The following is a 14027-nucleotide window of genomic DNA, read 5'->3' as shown; positions in this document are numbered from 1 at the left end:
TGCTTGAGCCGAACTCGGAACGAAGCACAAGCCCAAAGAACGTTTTTATCACGGATAAGTCCACGCGGATAAATTCCGTGCCATTTTCCTTGCCGTCGTTCACCAATATCCAACGGCTTGAACTTCCGCTGCTTCGTTGCGCGCTGCGATGCCAAGCACTCCTCCCGTCGCCGTATTTCCCGCGCACTCGGCAGTTCCGCATAGTATGCCATACGAACGCGGTTTCGAATGCCACTGAAGCGTTGCCTAATGATCCGATGGCTGCAGCTTGACCAAGGGGAACCGGGCAGTTCTCGTAGACTCGACGCTCCGGTAGCGACAAGTAGTTTCGGCATCGCGCCCTCGTACGCTTCGCGCGTCTTCTTTACACGAGAATCTCCGGATGTGCCAGCACAAAATAAGGTAACTGTGTGTCGGCGGGCCGCACGAACGCGAGCGTAAGCAGAGGAAGATGACACTTGTAACAACACACGAGCACACGACACCGGCAACACGGCAGCCATGAGCGCAAAAACAAAAATACAAAAACAAAATGGCCGCCTCGGGTTGCGCCAGCCAATGGGAGGCGCGAGAGAAGGGGCTCGCCTCTCGCGCGCGCGCTCTGGCCAATGAGCGTTCTACAACCACCCTTCGGAAAAGCGCGGATAGCGGCCGTTCTGTTGCAGCGACGCCATTTTGTAACGCCGCAAAATGTACACAAAGAAAACAGCTTCAAAACAAGCCAAAGATGGCGGCGATCAGCCAGCTGCTGCGCCCGCGGCGCGCGCGGGAAGTTTGAACAAATTTTGCCTGTTGAGATGCATTTTGCGGCTCCCGTGGTGTCTTAAAAATAAGTTTTAACCCATTTCCCGGGCGAAATCGGCGATAATATTTTGAGGGCAGCTGCTTAGGGGTGCAAACATGCCTAAAATGCGTTTTTCTCAAAACTGATTTTCTGTCCATTTTTTACTATTCTAAGACCCGCGTCCCCCCTTAACTAGCCTACCCATCAATCTGCGTCCGGTCAGGTCCTCCAGAAAGCGCCGGGCGGCGTGTCGCGAAAAATGATGCACGAACCCATTCCTCTCGCGGCACGAAAATTTTGCCGCGCGGCAGCTTTGGAGTGTCGCGTTTTGCCGGCGGCGGCGCACTGCGCACGTTTTTCCGCTAGTGTGCTTATGTTTGGCGCAGTTTTGGCGCAGAACAGCGGAGATTTAGCAGGATGTAGCAGGTTTCACGTCTTGGCGCAGTTTGGCGCAATTGGCGCAGCTATCACATCACTGAGCATGGCGTCACATATGCATGTGCAGCATTTGTGGCGGTTTTCAAAGGAATGCTGCGTGCGAACGCGTGAGCGCCGCCGCTCAGTCAACATTTTGACATTGTAGTGATGTCAGCGTGATTGTCGCGCTATCTTTTTGCCGACTGTTCATCGCGCCTCCCATGGGCGTGTTCGTGGGCGTTTGTCCTCCTTCGGGGAATTCTTTCGCTCCACCTGCCAGCATGGAAATTTCCACTCTCGAAGGCAACAAGGGCGCACACGCAGCACTCTAGTGCAGCTCGTTTCGCTTCTCTGGAATATTGCAGACAAATAAATGGACAGGCTACTGCTACAGTTACATTACATGTCTGAAGATTTTTCTGTAGTAACGAATCGGCAGAAACAATGTTTTTACAAAGTAAATAATAACATTTCTTGCCGCAAATCCCACCAGGGGCGCTTGCTTCGCGGCTGTGAGTGGTACATTGTCAGTGCGGTGAAGTTCAATGCGAGATATCGTAGCCATGTGAGGATATGACCTTTAGTTCTTCGTGCGTGTGTGCATAGTCTATGCGATTAAACTGATAGATTAGTCGTGCCACTCGCTGGCGTTGCGCCGTGAGCACTGCTCCTCCGCAAGAGCAAACGCGATGGGCGGACCCGATCTTTGCCGCGGGCGTCTGTCAATCAAATTGATTGACGTGTGAACTTGGGCACAAACTCGTTCATTCTGAAAAGGCCCCAGTTCAACTCGGGACTGTCATAGTGCCGGTGTGCCTGTCAAGTGTTCCATGCAGTGGACGGTACTCAGCAGCTTCTTTGCATATAAAATAATTTGGTCAGCTTGCACTACTTGTGCAAGGCTGGGGCCATTGGAGCAACTTGTGGTCACCTAACTTCTTTGAGCTTATTACGTGGCTCGTCTACTCAGTATGCTTGGCCTGCTTCAGAGTAATGAGTTCAGTCTCAATATTCGTGCTATTGATTAGCTAGGCCTTAATTAACACGGCAGTGAATAGTTATGTCTTAATTCGCAATGTTTTAATTAACACAGCATTAATTAACCAGATTTCATTATCAAGGTCCTCATGAGCACGAATGTACCTGGCATAATGCTAATTACAGTAATCATAATTACCATGTCCCTAATTAGCTCGGTCATAACTAACATGATACTGAACAGTCCTGTATTGATTCTTAACACTTTAATTACCACGACATTAATACCTCAGGCTTAATTCGCAAGGTCCTGAATAGTACAGAGATAATTAGCATAATCCTAATTAGCACTGTAATAATTAACACGACCTCGGTATTATCTTGGTTTTAATTACACGCTCGTAGTTAGCATCGTGTTAATTAGAATGATCTTGATTAGTTTGTTCTTAGCTTTACACGGTTCATTAACATGACCTTAGTAAGACGTGGCTTAATTAGCTTGGCCTTAGCATGATTTGGCTTAATCATCCTCGTCATAGCATGTCCTGACTTAGCTATGTATACCGCCCAGCCAATTAGCTTATCACTCGGCCGCACCTGCTCGGGGAGCGAGCAGACGATTAATAAGAGGACGAGGAGGGCGCGCGCCGGCCGAGCAAGGCGCTAGAATGTAGAGGCTGACCACGGTGATTATACACGTGGCCTCGATGATTAGCTCTAGCCGCGGTGTTGTAAGGCGCTCGGTCGGAACTAATCTCGGAGGCCACGGTGCTGATTATTCTGAAGGATACCTAGTGCAGACATTAAACGCTTGAAAATGGATTCAAACGGCCCGCGAAAACATAAAAGATATAGTTAGTAGAACTTTCTGTCACTTTTCTTGCATGGGTGCACTTCTGCACTTAGTGGATCGACAAACAAATGAAAGAAGCTGCCTCTAGTTTGACGACACCAGCCAGCCTTCTCGACCGACCTTGACGTGACGCCGCGTTCCATCGTAACCAATGGAACGGAGCGCGCGCTCAGGGATGGATTTCACCTTCGCGTACTGTTAGCTCGTTCAAAAGGGGGGTGTCGCCAGAGCTCGGAAAGATCCCGAGTTTCGCCAAACTCGGGCCATCCTGCATAGCACCTTAGGTCCCGAAGCTGAAGAATCGGAGCCCATGGACACTACATGCGCTACCGGCGAAACAACCTACAATCATTATGTACGTTGTCACTGGAAGCAGCTTAGTGACATTTCATGCTATTTAGCGCATGAACTCATGGCTTGCGTACAGTGTGCTACACCAGTAGACGGTAGCACACATCGGGGAACTTTAAGCGCCCAAGCTTTCAGTATTAGCTCTTGGCAAATGCTGCTTTCGAAAATAAGACTTTCAGACAGTCAATAACCGACTCTCAGTCAAGCGAACGTAACAGTGACAGAACAATTCCGCACATCACTGGCAAGCACTCTCTGGAATTGAGCTGGCAGACGCGCGAGCGTCTCGATCAAATAGCCGCAAAAGACACATGCCTTCAAAATGGGCTGGTTGCCAGAACGACAAAAGTGCTTCATGATTCCAGTTTACAAGCTTTCATTATACTTTAAACAACGCGAATACAGCCGAAAACTGAACCACATAGCAGCTTCGAATGCAGCCACGGCATTCGTTTCCGCGAGCGACGACGAGACGGCTGCTCTACTACGGTGGCAGCGCCCGGCGGCTAAAAGCCGCACTAATGCCGACGGTCGGTTCCCATTGCGCTCCACTCCTTCGCCCAGGCACAGAAAAATAGAGGAGGCGCTGGGTCAACATAGCCAGATATAACCATTGTGTGTGTGCGCGCACGTGCGTGCGTGTGTGTGCTGCGACTCCGTGTCTTCTCAGCAAAATTTCACTGGCCTCTGCCACAGGTGGAATTGCTGATCCTGACCGTAGTATCGTATTAAAACCAGCGCTCTGCATTATGTTTTCTTGACATTAATTAGAACGAACAGAACTACCAAAGAACAAACAGCACTACCACTCTCTTAACAGAGCTGCAAATTGGGCTAGTTGCTCTTGGTGGCGCTACTCCCCCAAATACACATGGTAATTGTGTATTTTGAGCAATTGTGCAAAAAATTACTGTAAAGTTTAAATGTACTCACAGGTACAGCTTTGCCACCAGCTGTCATCTTGCTTGTCGACCTCGAGTTCATCCTGAACTCAAGCACATGGCCAAACTCCTCAAAGCGTTTTCGCACTTGCTCCTCAGTGACAGAGTGCGGCAGGTTTCCCACAAACACCTGTTGGTTGTCAGGATACTGGGGCTTGGCACTAGACCGGAGGGGTGGTGGCGCAGTCCCATCATCACTGCCAAGTACACTTTCATTCCGGCCACTCTCTGCCCGCTTAGTGGGCGGTGGCAGTGTGGAGCGCGGTGCCCGCGTTTGCTGCTGAGGCCGTGGACCTCCGCGTTGGTCTGGCCTTGGTGGCAAGCCCCCAGACAGGGGCTCACCTCCAAATCGCCCTCCAGGGTGCCCTGTAGATGCAGGAACGTGTCCTGTTCCACTGGTAGGAGCACCACCAAAAGGTGCCGCAGGACTTGGTGACGTAAATCCAGCTGACGAGATCGGTGCAGAGTTCTTGCTCACCATGTTGGCGTAAGTCTTTGTCTCCGGAAGTGCTGCAGTGGCATAAAACAAAATGTGGAATATGAATACAAGCCATTCGTTTTCATGCAGTGATGGTTCCGAAATGACATTTCACTTTTTGGAGCAGATTTCAGTGCAGAAAATACGCCGCTCTGGAGTAGCCATAAGTATTTTTGCAGCAGAAAAAAAATGCTAGTTAGGAGCAGCTATTGATGTTTTAGGAATAGATGGCAAAGTATGCCATACGATTCCTGGAGTTCAAAGCATCCCCAAAGAGTCTCATAAATATAAATATTTACTATGAGCACATACAATGATCAACAGAAATTTCTAGAAACAAACAAGAATATGGTTGGTTATTGAACACGCAGTAAAATGAGCTATGTATTTAACCCTTTGAGGGCCGAATTTTTTCGCGAAATGCAGGACACAAGCGATGAGAGCAGTGAAGCTCAGCCAACATCCAGCCCCGCGTTCCCACAGCAAGCGCCTGCCCCTTTCTGGCACCCACAAGCCATTACGGCACTTCCTCCAATAGAGGCGCCACCAGTCCAAACTCGGCCCGCACCCGGTGCCTATTGAAGAATATCAGCACTACATATCAGTAGGGATGAGCGAATAGTAAATTGGTCGAATAATTTCGAATCGAATAGTTCGAATAGTACTCACCACATATTATTAAGAAAAATTGAGCATTTGCTTCATGACCCTTGCACAATATTTTTAGGAATTGGAACTAGGTATGAGTGAATGTCAATTTTTTGGTGTGGAATGAAGTGGAAGAAACCTTGACTGGTATCAAAATTTGAATAGCAGTAGGGTGCAAGTTATAAGTGGTACAATACATTACAAGTTAAAAATTCCTATACTTAGCACATATAAGCCAATATAATAAGCTGTCAAATTTTAAAAAATATGTACGCTTAAAGGGACCCTGCAACACTTTTTGAGCAGGGTCAAAAAGCGCTGCCAATCGGTAGTCGAGGCTCCCGAGAACACGCGAGCCAAATATTATGGCGAAGCGAGCGGCCTGGAATTTACAATAAATTCTCAAAGTCAGCTGAAAATTGCTCCCTCTTCTCTCGACAAATGATGTATTAGTCCGCAATGTACGACGCGATTGTCGGCAGTTCCACCATTGGCTGATGTTATAATCACGATAACACCCTCATTATTACCTTAGTTGTTAATTTTGAGTTCAATGAGTAGATAATATGTATGTTTATATTGTGTTATGCCGTTAAAACACCGAACAAACATTAATATTAGCACTTCCGGTCTCACCGACAGCTCGTCTGCTCGTAGTTGCGTGGTTGCGTTTTCTTCACCATGTGCAGTGCCGAAATCGTGAATATTTCTGTGCTTTTGACCATCGCCAGGTGCCGTTGAGAGTGGCAGCCGTTCGAGTGTTGCCTCGTCAGCTGGAAACTGCATCGTCGGCACGTTCTCACGACCGACCGAGGCAGCGGTGCAGCATTTCTCCGATAACAATGCTGGCGCCGGCTAGCTTAGGATATCTGTGTTCGCTGTATGGCAAGAGTCCCGTTCGCTGTCTGTTCAGTATGTCATCAAGCCGTACCTCGGCGTATCCTCCCCGTAGTCTCAGGTTCCCGAGAAACCGCGACACAGCAACCAAGCAGACTCGCATTTTCACGGTAGCTGCAGACAGCCGGGGGATGGGTCCGCGCCGGCCAGATGACCCATGATCCTTTCTTCTAGTCTTTAGTTCTTTGTTGTCAGCCCGCACTCGCTGTGCGCCCGCATTCGAAGAGCAAACAGCATCGAAGTACCGCCACTGGGAGAAGGGTGCACGCAACCACTGGGAGAAGGGTGCATGCGTTGAGTTGAGGGAGAAAGCTGCGGAACGTGATCTCTATAATTTGGTAACACCACTTAGACTTGACGGATTCGAAAACTTTTTGCGGCATATGACTCGTGAAGAGTCATACATCAATAATGAGACTATTCCAATATAACTAAGAAAGGTGTTGCAGGGCCCCTTTAACCTTGAAGTGTGGCTTCGCGGCAGTGCAGATTTCCCCTGGCAGGGTGGTTTCAAGGTACAGCAGCCAGACGCTGCAGTGAAACCACCTTTACAGGGGGGTTATGTGCGGTCAAACATGCATATATTTGTTCACTTCGAATACTTCGAATAATATAAATTCGTATCAAAGAGAATTCGAATACTTTTAATATTCGTTCGAATGTTCGAAACGTCCGAATAACAGTTCAGGGCAGGTTGTGACACCGTGAAGAAGTTTTGAAAGGAGATAGCAGATCAGTGAAATTTATTCGCCCATCGCTACATATCAGCTTACCGCGTCTCGTGTTGATAACACCCATGCTGCTGTTGGCATAGTTGGACGAGTGCGCAACTGTAAACAACTGGTTATACAGTAGAGTCCTGTTAAACGAAAGCTGAAGGGACCAGGAAAATATGTTTAATTTAACAGGAGTTTCGTTTACTGAGAGATGAAAAGGGGTGCAGAATTCAAGCAAAAAACCAATCATGTTAGAGGCAGTTGTTCCATTTAAGCAGCAATTTCATTTAAGAGAGTTTCGTTTATTGAGAGTCTACTGTATAACACATGTGCGACTCTTCAACATATGTGTGCGTATACCGTTTGCACATTTCTCTAGCGTCATTCCGTCATGTTTCGCTCAATGTGAAAAATTACACCACAGTCACTTTCCCACCCATGCTTTGCATAACATCTGATTCCCACGTTACGTGGGATCTGCCGAATTTTTTTATGTAGCGGCCGTGGTAGGGTGCAGCAAGCCAGTGGCAGAGGCAGAAATTTATTTTGGAGGGGGTACTTCCTTAATACGAAGTGGAGAGGCCGGGCAGGCAAGTGTGGTTGAGTGCTATTTTGTGCTCTTAGTCCCATGGCAGAAATTTCAGGAGGGGCACGTGCCCGATGTGCCACCCCTGGCTAAGCCACTGCAGCAAACGCCCCAGCAGTGACAGCGCCAGCTTAGTAGGCAAAGTGCTGCACACAATTAGGAATGATCGGCTTCAGACGGCAGAAAATGCTGCGTGTCAGTGGAGATTTTTGTACAGTAGCGCATCATTTACACGCGCACACGCATGGGGGAAAGCTGGACGAGTTGTCCACTCTTCCGCCACAGCCTTTGTGTTCTATGTCATTGTTTACAAACGCTCCATGCGAGAGAGCCGTAAGCCGCAAGGCGGTATTGGCGGCGCTTATCACAAGACTCAAATTTCCAATTGACAGTTGGCATGTAGTTAATTTGCGAGTGTTTTGCAGCAGAACAAGAGTTTAACTGCTAAAAATGACAATTACAACAGTGATTTGAAAAAAAAAAAAAAAAGAACAAGAAACATCTTTTTTCAGCGATTTTCCGTTGTGCCTATTCATTGCTGTGGGTGCTACTCGCAATTTTGGCATGTCTGAAATGTCGGAGAAACTTGTCTCTTTGTATGACATATGCTTTCTCGCGGTTGGTATTTGGTTTTGAAGCATTCATCATGGCGAAAGGAAATGCCTAGCTACTCTGCGCTGATGGATGTCATAACAGGATCGTCGGTTGCAACACACCGTCCCATACGTTTCCTAGAGATGACAAGCGGCGTAGACGTTGCATACATGCTGCTCAGCCATCACGCCAAACCTGGACACATTTAACAATTGACTTCATTTGCTAGCTCAGAACACTTCGTCACTTCACTTAACTATGTCTCAAGCAAAAAAAAGAAAAGAAAAAGAGCCGCAAAAGCATGAGATGGTGGTGCCATCTAGCTGCAATGCGGGAAAACGAGGCTTGCTTTCGAACATTCCATACTCTCCATCGTGATGAAGCCAACAGATTTCGATCAATTCAACCTGTAAATGGCTTGTGGTAGCGTGGATGTGACAGTAGCTGCTGTATGCACAGAGCTATGAAACAGCCGAGAAATTCCACACATGCGGTGCCTTGTCACGCAAAAGACTAACTGCGCAGCAGTCGAATGCTGACCACATAGGTAAACACAAAGCGACAAACTACAATGCCTCAACGAAGCTGATGAAACAATGAGTTTTACATTCTCAGTAACATTATTTAACTACTGCTGCCGCTGCACGTTGGACCAAGTTGCTGGCCCGGACTGCCTGACTGGCACGACCATGCCCTGCTGCTCCTCTTCATCGCTTGGCACAGGAGGCTCATAACCATATTTCTTGGCACGTTTAAATGGTCTGCATCATCAGAGGTGAAATCACCGCTGGCAGAGGGGCCACGACATGAATGCATACTGTGCAGCTATGCGACTGCGTGCGCACTTCGAAAGACAGCGGACAGACGGCTGTCGAATGAGGGTGTCATGACATCACGGCTTCCAACTCACGTTGGCAGAGTGGCTTGGCGTACGCTTACAGAAACATAAATATAAAACCACCCGCTAAAAAAGTTTGATAAGTGACTTCTTTTCAATGTAATCGCACACTGAGAATTCATTTTCAGCATTTCCGCAAAATTTTCAGATTTTGCTTCAGTATCCTTTTAAGCGGGGTTCGCGGCCGGTACCAAATGCATTCACGAGAACCCGGGCGCACACCGAAATGCCTGATAAGTGTATCCGAAGGCATTAAAGCTATTTCAGACGTGGCTGTGGCGATTTGACCACTTGAGCGGAATAAAAAAGCATGAATTCGTTTTTTTCGGACTACCCGATTTTTTGAACAATTTCGCGGTCCTTAGGCACTGAAAAAATGTTGCAGTGGCTTAGCTCCGCTATGCCAGGATAACGAAGCGTTAGCAAAGGTTCAGCTAATTATTCTTAGCTTTCCTGATTATCTAGAATTAGCTTGATTATTACGTTTACTGCTGCTCCAATGACACACATACGATAGGTATTATGCGACACGTGTATATTTATTTTGCCAGGCAACTACTTCGGGATCCGATGAGTTGAGCTTCTCCGCTCTTCTGCGCCGTTGAGCAGCATTTGCGCTCTCCTTTTCCATGGCTACACCACACTGGCTGTCAGAGGCGCTATCAAGCGGCTCCAGCGCAGTGTCAGACGGCGACTGCACAGCGAAGGCGAATAGCTGCGTGCGCACCGGCGCCGATACGTCTGCCAAGGCTATGATGTCTCTCCTCTGGAAAGCGCAGACCGGCGGCGGCGGCGGAGTGCGCGGAAGCTGCCGGCTCCGGTGCGTGACATCACTGATCCTCACGCATGTGCAGCACAGCTCTTGAGGATCCACGCAAAACTGGCTCGGCTAGGCCAGTGTAGCTAATGCTACAAAATCAGAGCTTGACTGTAAAGCTACATTACCAAATAACTTAGCCGGTGATCGCAATCACTTTTCGAGAAGCGAAAAAGCAAAAAAACAATCACAAATATTTTAAAAAATAAAAGGTGATGGTTTCAGGAGTGCTTGCACCTTTCATCATCATGCACGCCCTTTAGTTTATCACTTTCGAGAGTTTAATTTCGTTAATTCAACTCTGCAGGCTTCCCCGTGAAATTTGAATTAATGAGCTTTTACTGTAAAAGCGCGCACTTTCTACACATCATTAAAAGGACCTTAGCAGATATCCTTATCTTAAACTGAATGTCCTTACTTTTATCCCAACATTTTCATGGGTGGTACATCATAGCGAAAGCATAAAGCACATTTTTGACCCCATATATTATGTTGTATGCATGTCTACAGTTTGTGTATCAATGATAATAAACCAAATGCCTTAACACTGGCCATTAATCCTCACTGTGAAAATTTTTTCAGCTGAGCCACACCTAACACACTAGGCCCTACACAACAACGAAGTAGCTTCCTCAGAGCACTTTTCTCAGCAGTGGTCAAGTAGATAAAACGGACAACAGGCTTTTGTCCATCTGCAAGACCTAAGGCGCAAATTACCTCATCATCAAAAGCTACAACGTTGCTGGTGTAGTTGCAAGACAATTGTGGCTTCTATACTACAGTCCATCTACACAGAAGAGGTGCACAGAGAACACGCAGTACATAGCAAGCAGTGCACAGGAGTGTTAACGGAACATGTATGCTCTCTGCACGTAGCTGTGCTTGAGAAGGAAAACATTAGCTAGGAGTATAACTTTGAATGCTTATCAACAAAAACATGCAGCACACTGAAAGTGTCGAATTCCCTGTGAGCTTAATCTTCCAAATGTACTGGCTTTTCTCTACGGCAGTGTTATATTATAAAACTTTGGTTGAGGCCAATGCTCCCAGCCTCTTCAATCATGCGAGAAAATCTGTGCTACTTGTTCCTTTGAGATGTTTGTCATCTTGTGCTCAATTTGATCAGCTGTGCCTCGACTGTCTCTAAGCAGTGTAGTTCCGTATTCTGAGCCAAACGACAGCGTCCAACTTGGTATTTTTGTTATCACTGAGTGTCAAGTTACAAGCATGAGTAGCCATAGAGGCGGTAGCACTAAACGTGACGAGCTCTCACCGATCGTTCAAGCGACTGCTGAGGAAACGGATGTCGCCGACAAGGCTTGCATCTTGCATGTGATCTTGATTGGCAAGAAAAGGGATGCTGCTGCTTGTTTTCGTATACTGCAGAGCCCACTCGCAATGATCCCGAACGTGGAAGCTATTCTGGACTCAATGATAGGATACATTCCAAGCAAAAGCTATCGTAATTAACAGATGCATTTACCATAAATGAATGTTTCTTTTGGTAAAGCATACCTGCCAACCTCACAGCATGAAAATTCGGGAGACCACAGCGGGAGGGGGGGGGGGGTGCATAGCGGAAACTACTGAGACTGGAGACTGACATCAGAAAAGAATAAGGAGGTTTGTTTTGAGCTGCTTGAACCAAACCTCTTTACTTGTGAAGGCACCAAGGCAGTTCTCAAGCGCACGTGGTACAGAATCCGTACTTGTCACCTCTCCGCGAAGTCAAAGCACGGAAACCCAGCTATGTATGAGTCCAGAAACATTTGCAAGCACTTTGATTTTGACGCCGTCATCGACCTTCTAACTGAACTCTGGAAACACGCGACCCCCACGGCAGACGGCGTAGCGTACAAAACGCGGGGGCCAAGATGGAGACGCAAAAGTTCTGGCTAGGCTTAACGGAAACGATTGCCGCAAATGACCTGAATGGTGGCCGGAGCGGCAAGATTGCGACACGTGGCGCTGTTTCTCCCAAGCACGCCGATATCGAGAGTGCAAAGCACAATGGGGGCCACTTACTTACTGCCGGTCTGCCGGCCACCCCTCCTTTGGAAAATGGAATGTGCTCGACAGTCTCGTTATTGGAGCGCTCGTGCAGCGCCGCGGCTCCGGCCGCCGTGCACTTTTGGCAATCTTTTTCCGTTGAGACTGTACCTTTTCCCTCGCCTTCTTTCGGTACGGTGGCGAGCGCTTCTCACGGCCAGCCGGCCAGCCTTATTCACAGTGCCTAGAATGTACTGAGCGGTACTCTAGGATATGGTTACAATGAAATAGAAGTGTGGTGGCGAGTGCTTTTCCGCAGCACCGCCACAGCAGGAAAGGCTGACGTACGCGCATGATTTAAAAAAAAAAAAAAGAGAGAAAAAACCCGCCTCTGCTGTGGTGGCCACTTTTCGGGAGATTCAACATGACATTCGTACAATCGGGAGATTAGGTCCAAATTCGGGAGTCTCCCGGACAATTCGGGAGAGTTGGCAGGTATGGTAAAGGCACGGTTGCAGCGTGTTTTAAAGGGACACTAAAGGCAAATAACAATTTATGTTAGAGTGAAAGCCCAATGTATGACAACTTCTAAAACGGCAATATTATCAACAGCAGTGCCCTACTTACCGAGAAATTAAGCTAAATGTATCACATGACGAGCGCCACGAGTGGGACATTTTCGAAGTGATCCCGATGACGTAGGGAAGTCGGCCTACAATAAATCACTAGTAATCAAACTAGCAGCAGTAAAAAAAGAAGATTCCGAGCATCAAAAGACGTAATAAAATGCTGTTTGTTCGTTTCCGCTTGATTCATGGAAAACAAAACCTCCGTGGCGTTGCCATGGGGAACGGCGCGCGTGGTTCAAAGGTTCCGTTTTCGCCGAGCTGTGCCTCGCCCGTCTCAGTGGTAGTTTCGGGATCGCGTACTGCCGTGCGTGTTTTGCGCGCTCGTGAAGGTCGCTCTGACAGAAAGTTCGACAAAATGCCGCATGCGTGTGATATTGCCGGATGCCCGAATGGTGCACAACGCCAGTGCTGCAGCAAGGAAACCGGTGTGTCTTTTCACTGGGTGCCGCGGAATGAACCCGCTCGATGTGGCTTAGTGTCATGCCATTGCGCCAGTGTGCTAAACAGTCAAAACCTCTGCGTGTGTGCTCGCTGCACTTTCGTACTGACGATTACGAGACCAACCGCAACTTGGTGACGGCTTTGAATGTGCCCATCCGAGCAAGTCTTTGCCGCAGCGCCGTTGTTGCTACTGTGGGTCCCGCTACTTCCGCTCGGCTGCTACTAGTGTCGGCGGCCGCGCAGTAAAAGCGGGCAACGTTGGGCATGGCAGCAGTGACGTATGAGAGTCGTATTTTCAGGCGGGAGATTTGAAGCGCGCTAACGCGATGCGGACCACTAAAAACGTGATTTTATTTCAAAATAAGCACTTCCTTGGCACAAAAGCAGCGCTACGAGGTTTCTGGACCGCTATTTCAACAATCAACGTCGACTTAATATTTGCCTTTAGTGTCCCTTTAAGCAGCCGAGATATTTTGTCACCCGTAACACTCGTTGCAGATAACACTGGCTGTTTGAATGTACTGGACATGAGAAGCACGTTCAGACATTATTTGTGGCTCATGGCATGTGTGTCGGTGTTCACATGGCCCACTTTTTAGGCACGCTGTTTCGCCACTGCAATAAGACAATTTTGTAACTAAAACATGTGATGAGCACGCAAGAGGCACTGCTTCGTGCGGGCTGCAGTCTACACGAGCATTTAGGCCTACCTTTGTGAATGGTATATTGAAGGCCATCTGCAGCGCAATTACAGTCGCCGACGGATTTTTCGAACTCCAAAATTTCGGACGTGTTGGATATTTCCGACTTCATTAAGCACCGTCAAAGTTCCCACAGCACTAATGTATTTTCGCGTCCGATTTTCCGGACAAATTTATGCCCTAAAGTTCGCTTTTTCGGACCAAATAGCTTGTTTTGTGCCATGCCGCTAGATTTTGAAAGCCGCCATGTTAGATTTTCTAATGGCTTTGTCAACTTTGGCTTCCAGTGGCTAGTTGCATTGCCTCAAA

The 14027-nt window shown here is 47.8% G+C and overlaps 1 protein-coding gene across 1 annotated transcript in view; it reads right to left on the bottom strand.

The window, feature by feature from the left end:
• LOC119401039 (ras GTPase-activating protein-binding protein 2) overlaps positions 1–14027 on the bottom strand; it is a 93968-nt gene that overhangs the window by 42237 nt on the left and 37704 nt on the right. Inside the window, exon 6 of the mRNA XM_037667872.2 lies at positions 4317–4834. Within this exon, the coding sequence (XP_037523800.1) occupies positions 4317–4834 (518 nt within the window). The remainder of the gene's footprint in view (positions 1–4316; positions 4835–14027) is intronic.

This window comes from Rhipicephalus sanguineus, chromosome 1 (assembly GCF_013339695.2).
Source record: "Rhipicephalus sanguineus isolate Rsan-2018 chromosome 1, BIME_Rsan_1.4, whole genome shotgun sequence".
NCBI lineage: Eukaryota > Metazoa > Arthropoda > Arachnida > Ixodida > Ixodidae > Rhipicephalus > Rhipicephalus sanguineus.
Note: the sequence above shows the minus strand (reverse complement) of the source record. Positions and strands in the feature narration are given on the sequence as shown.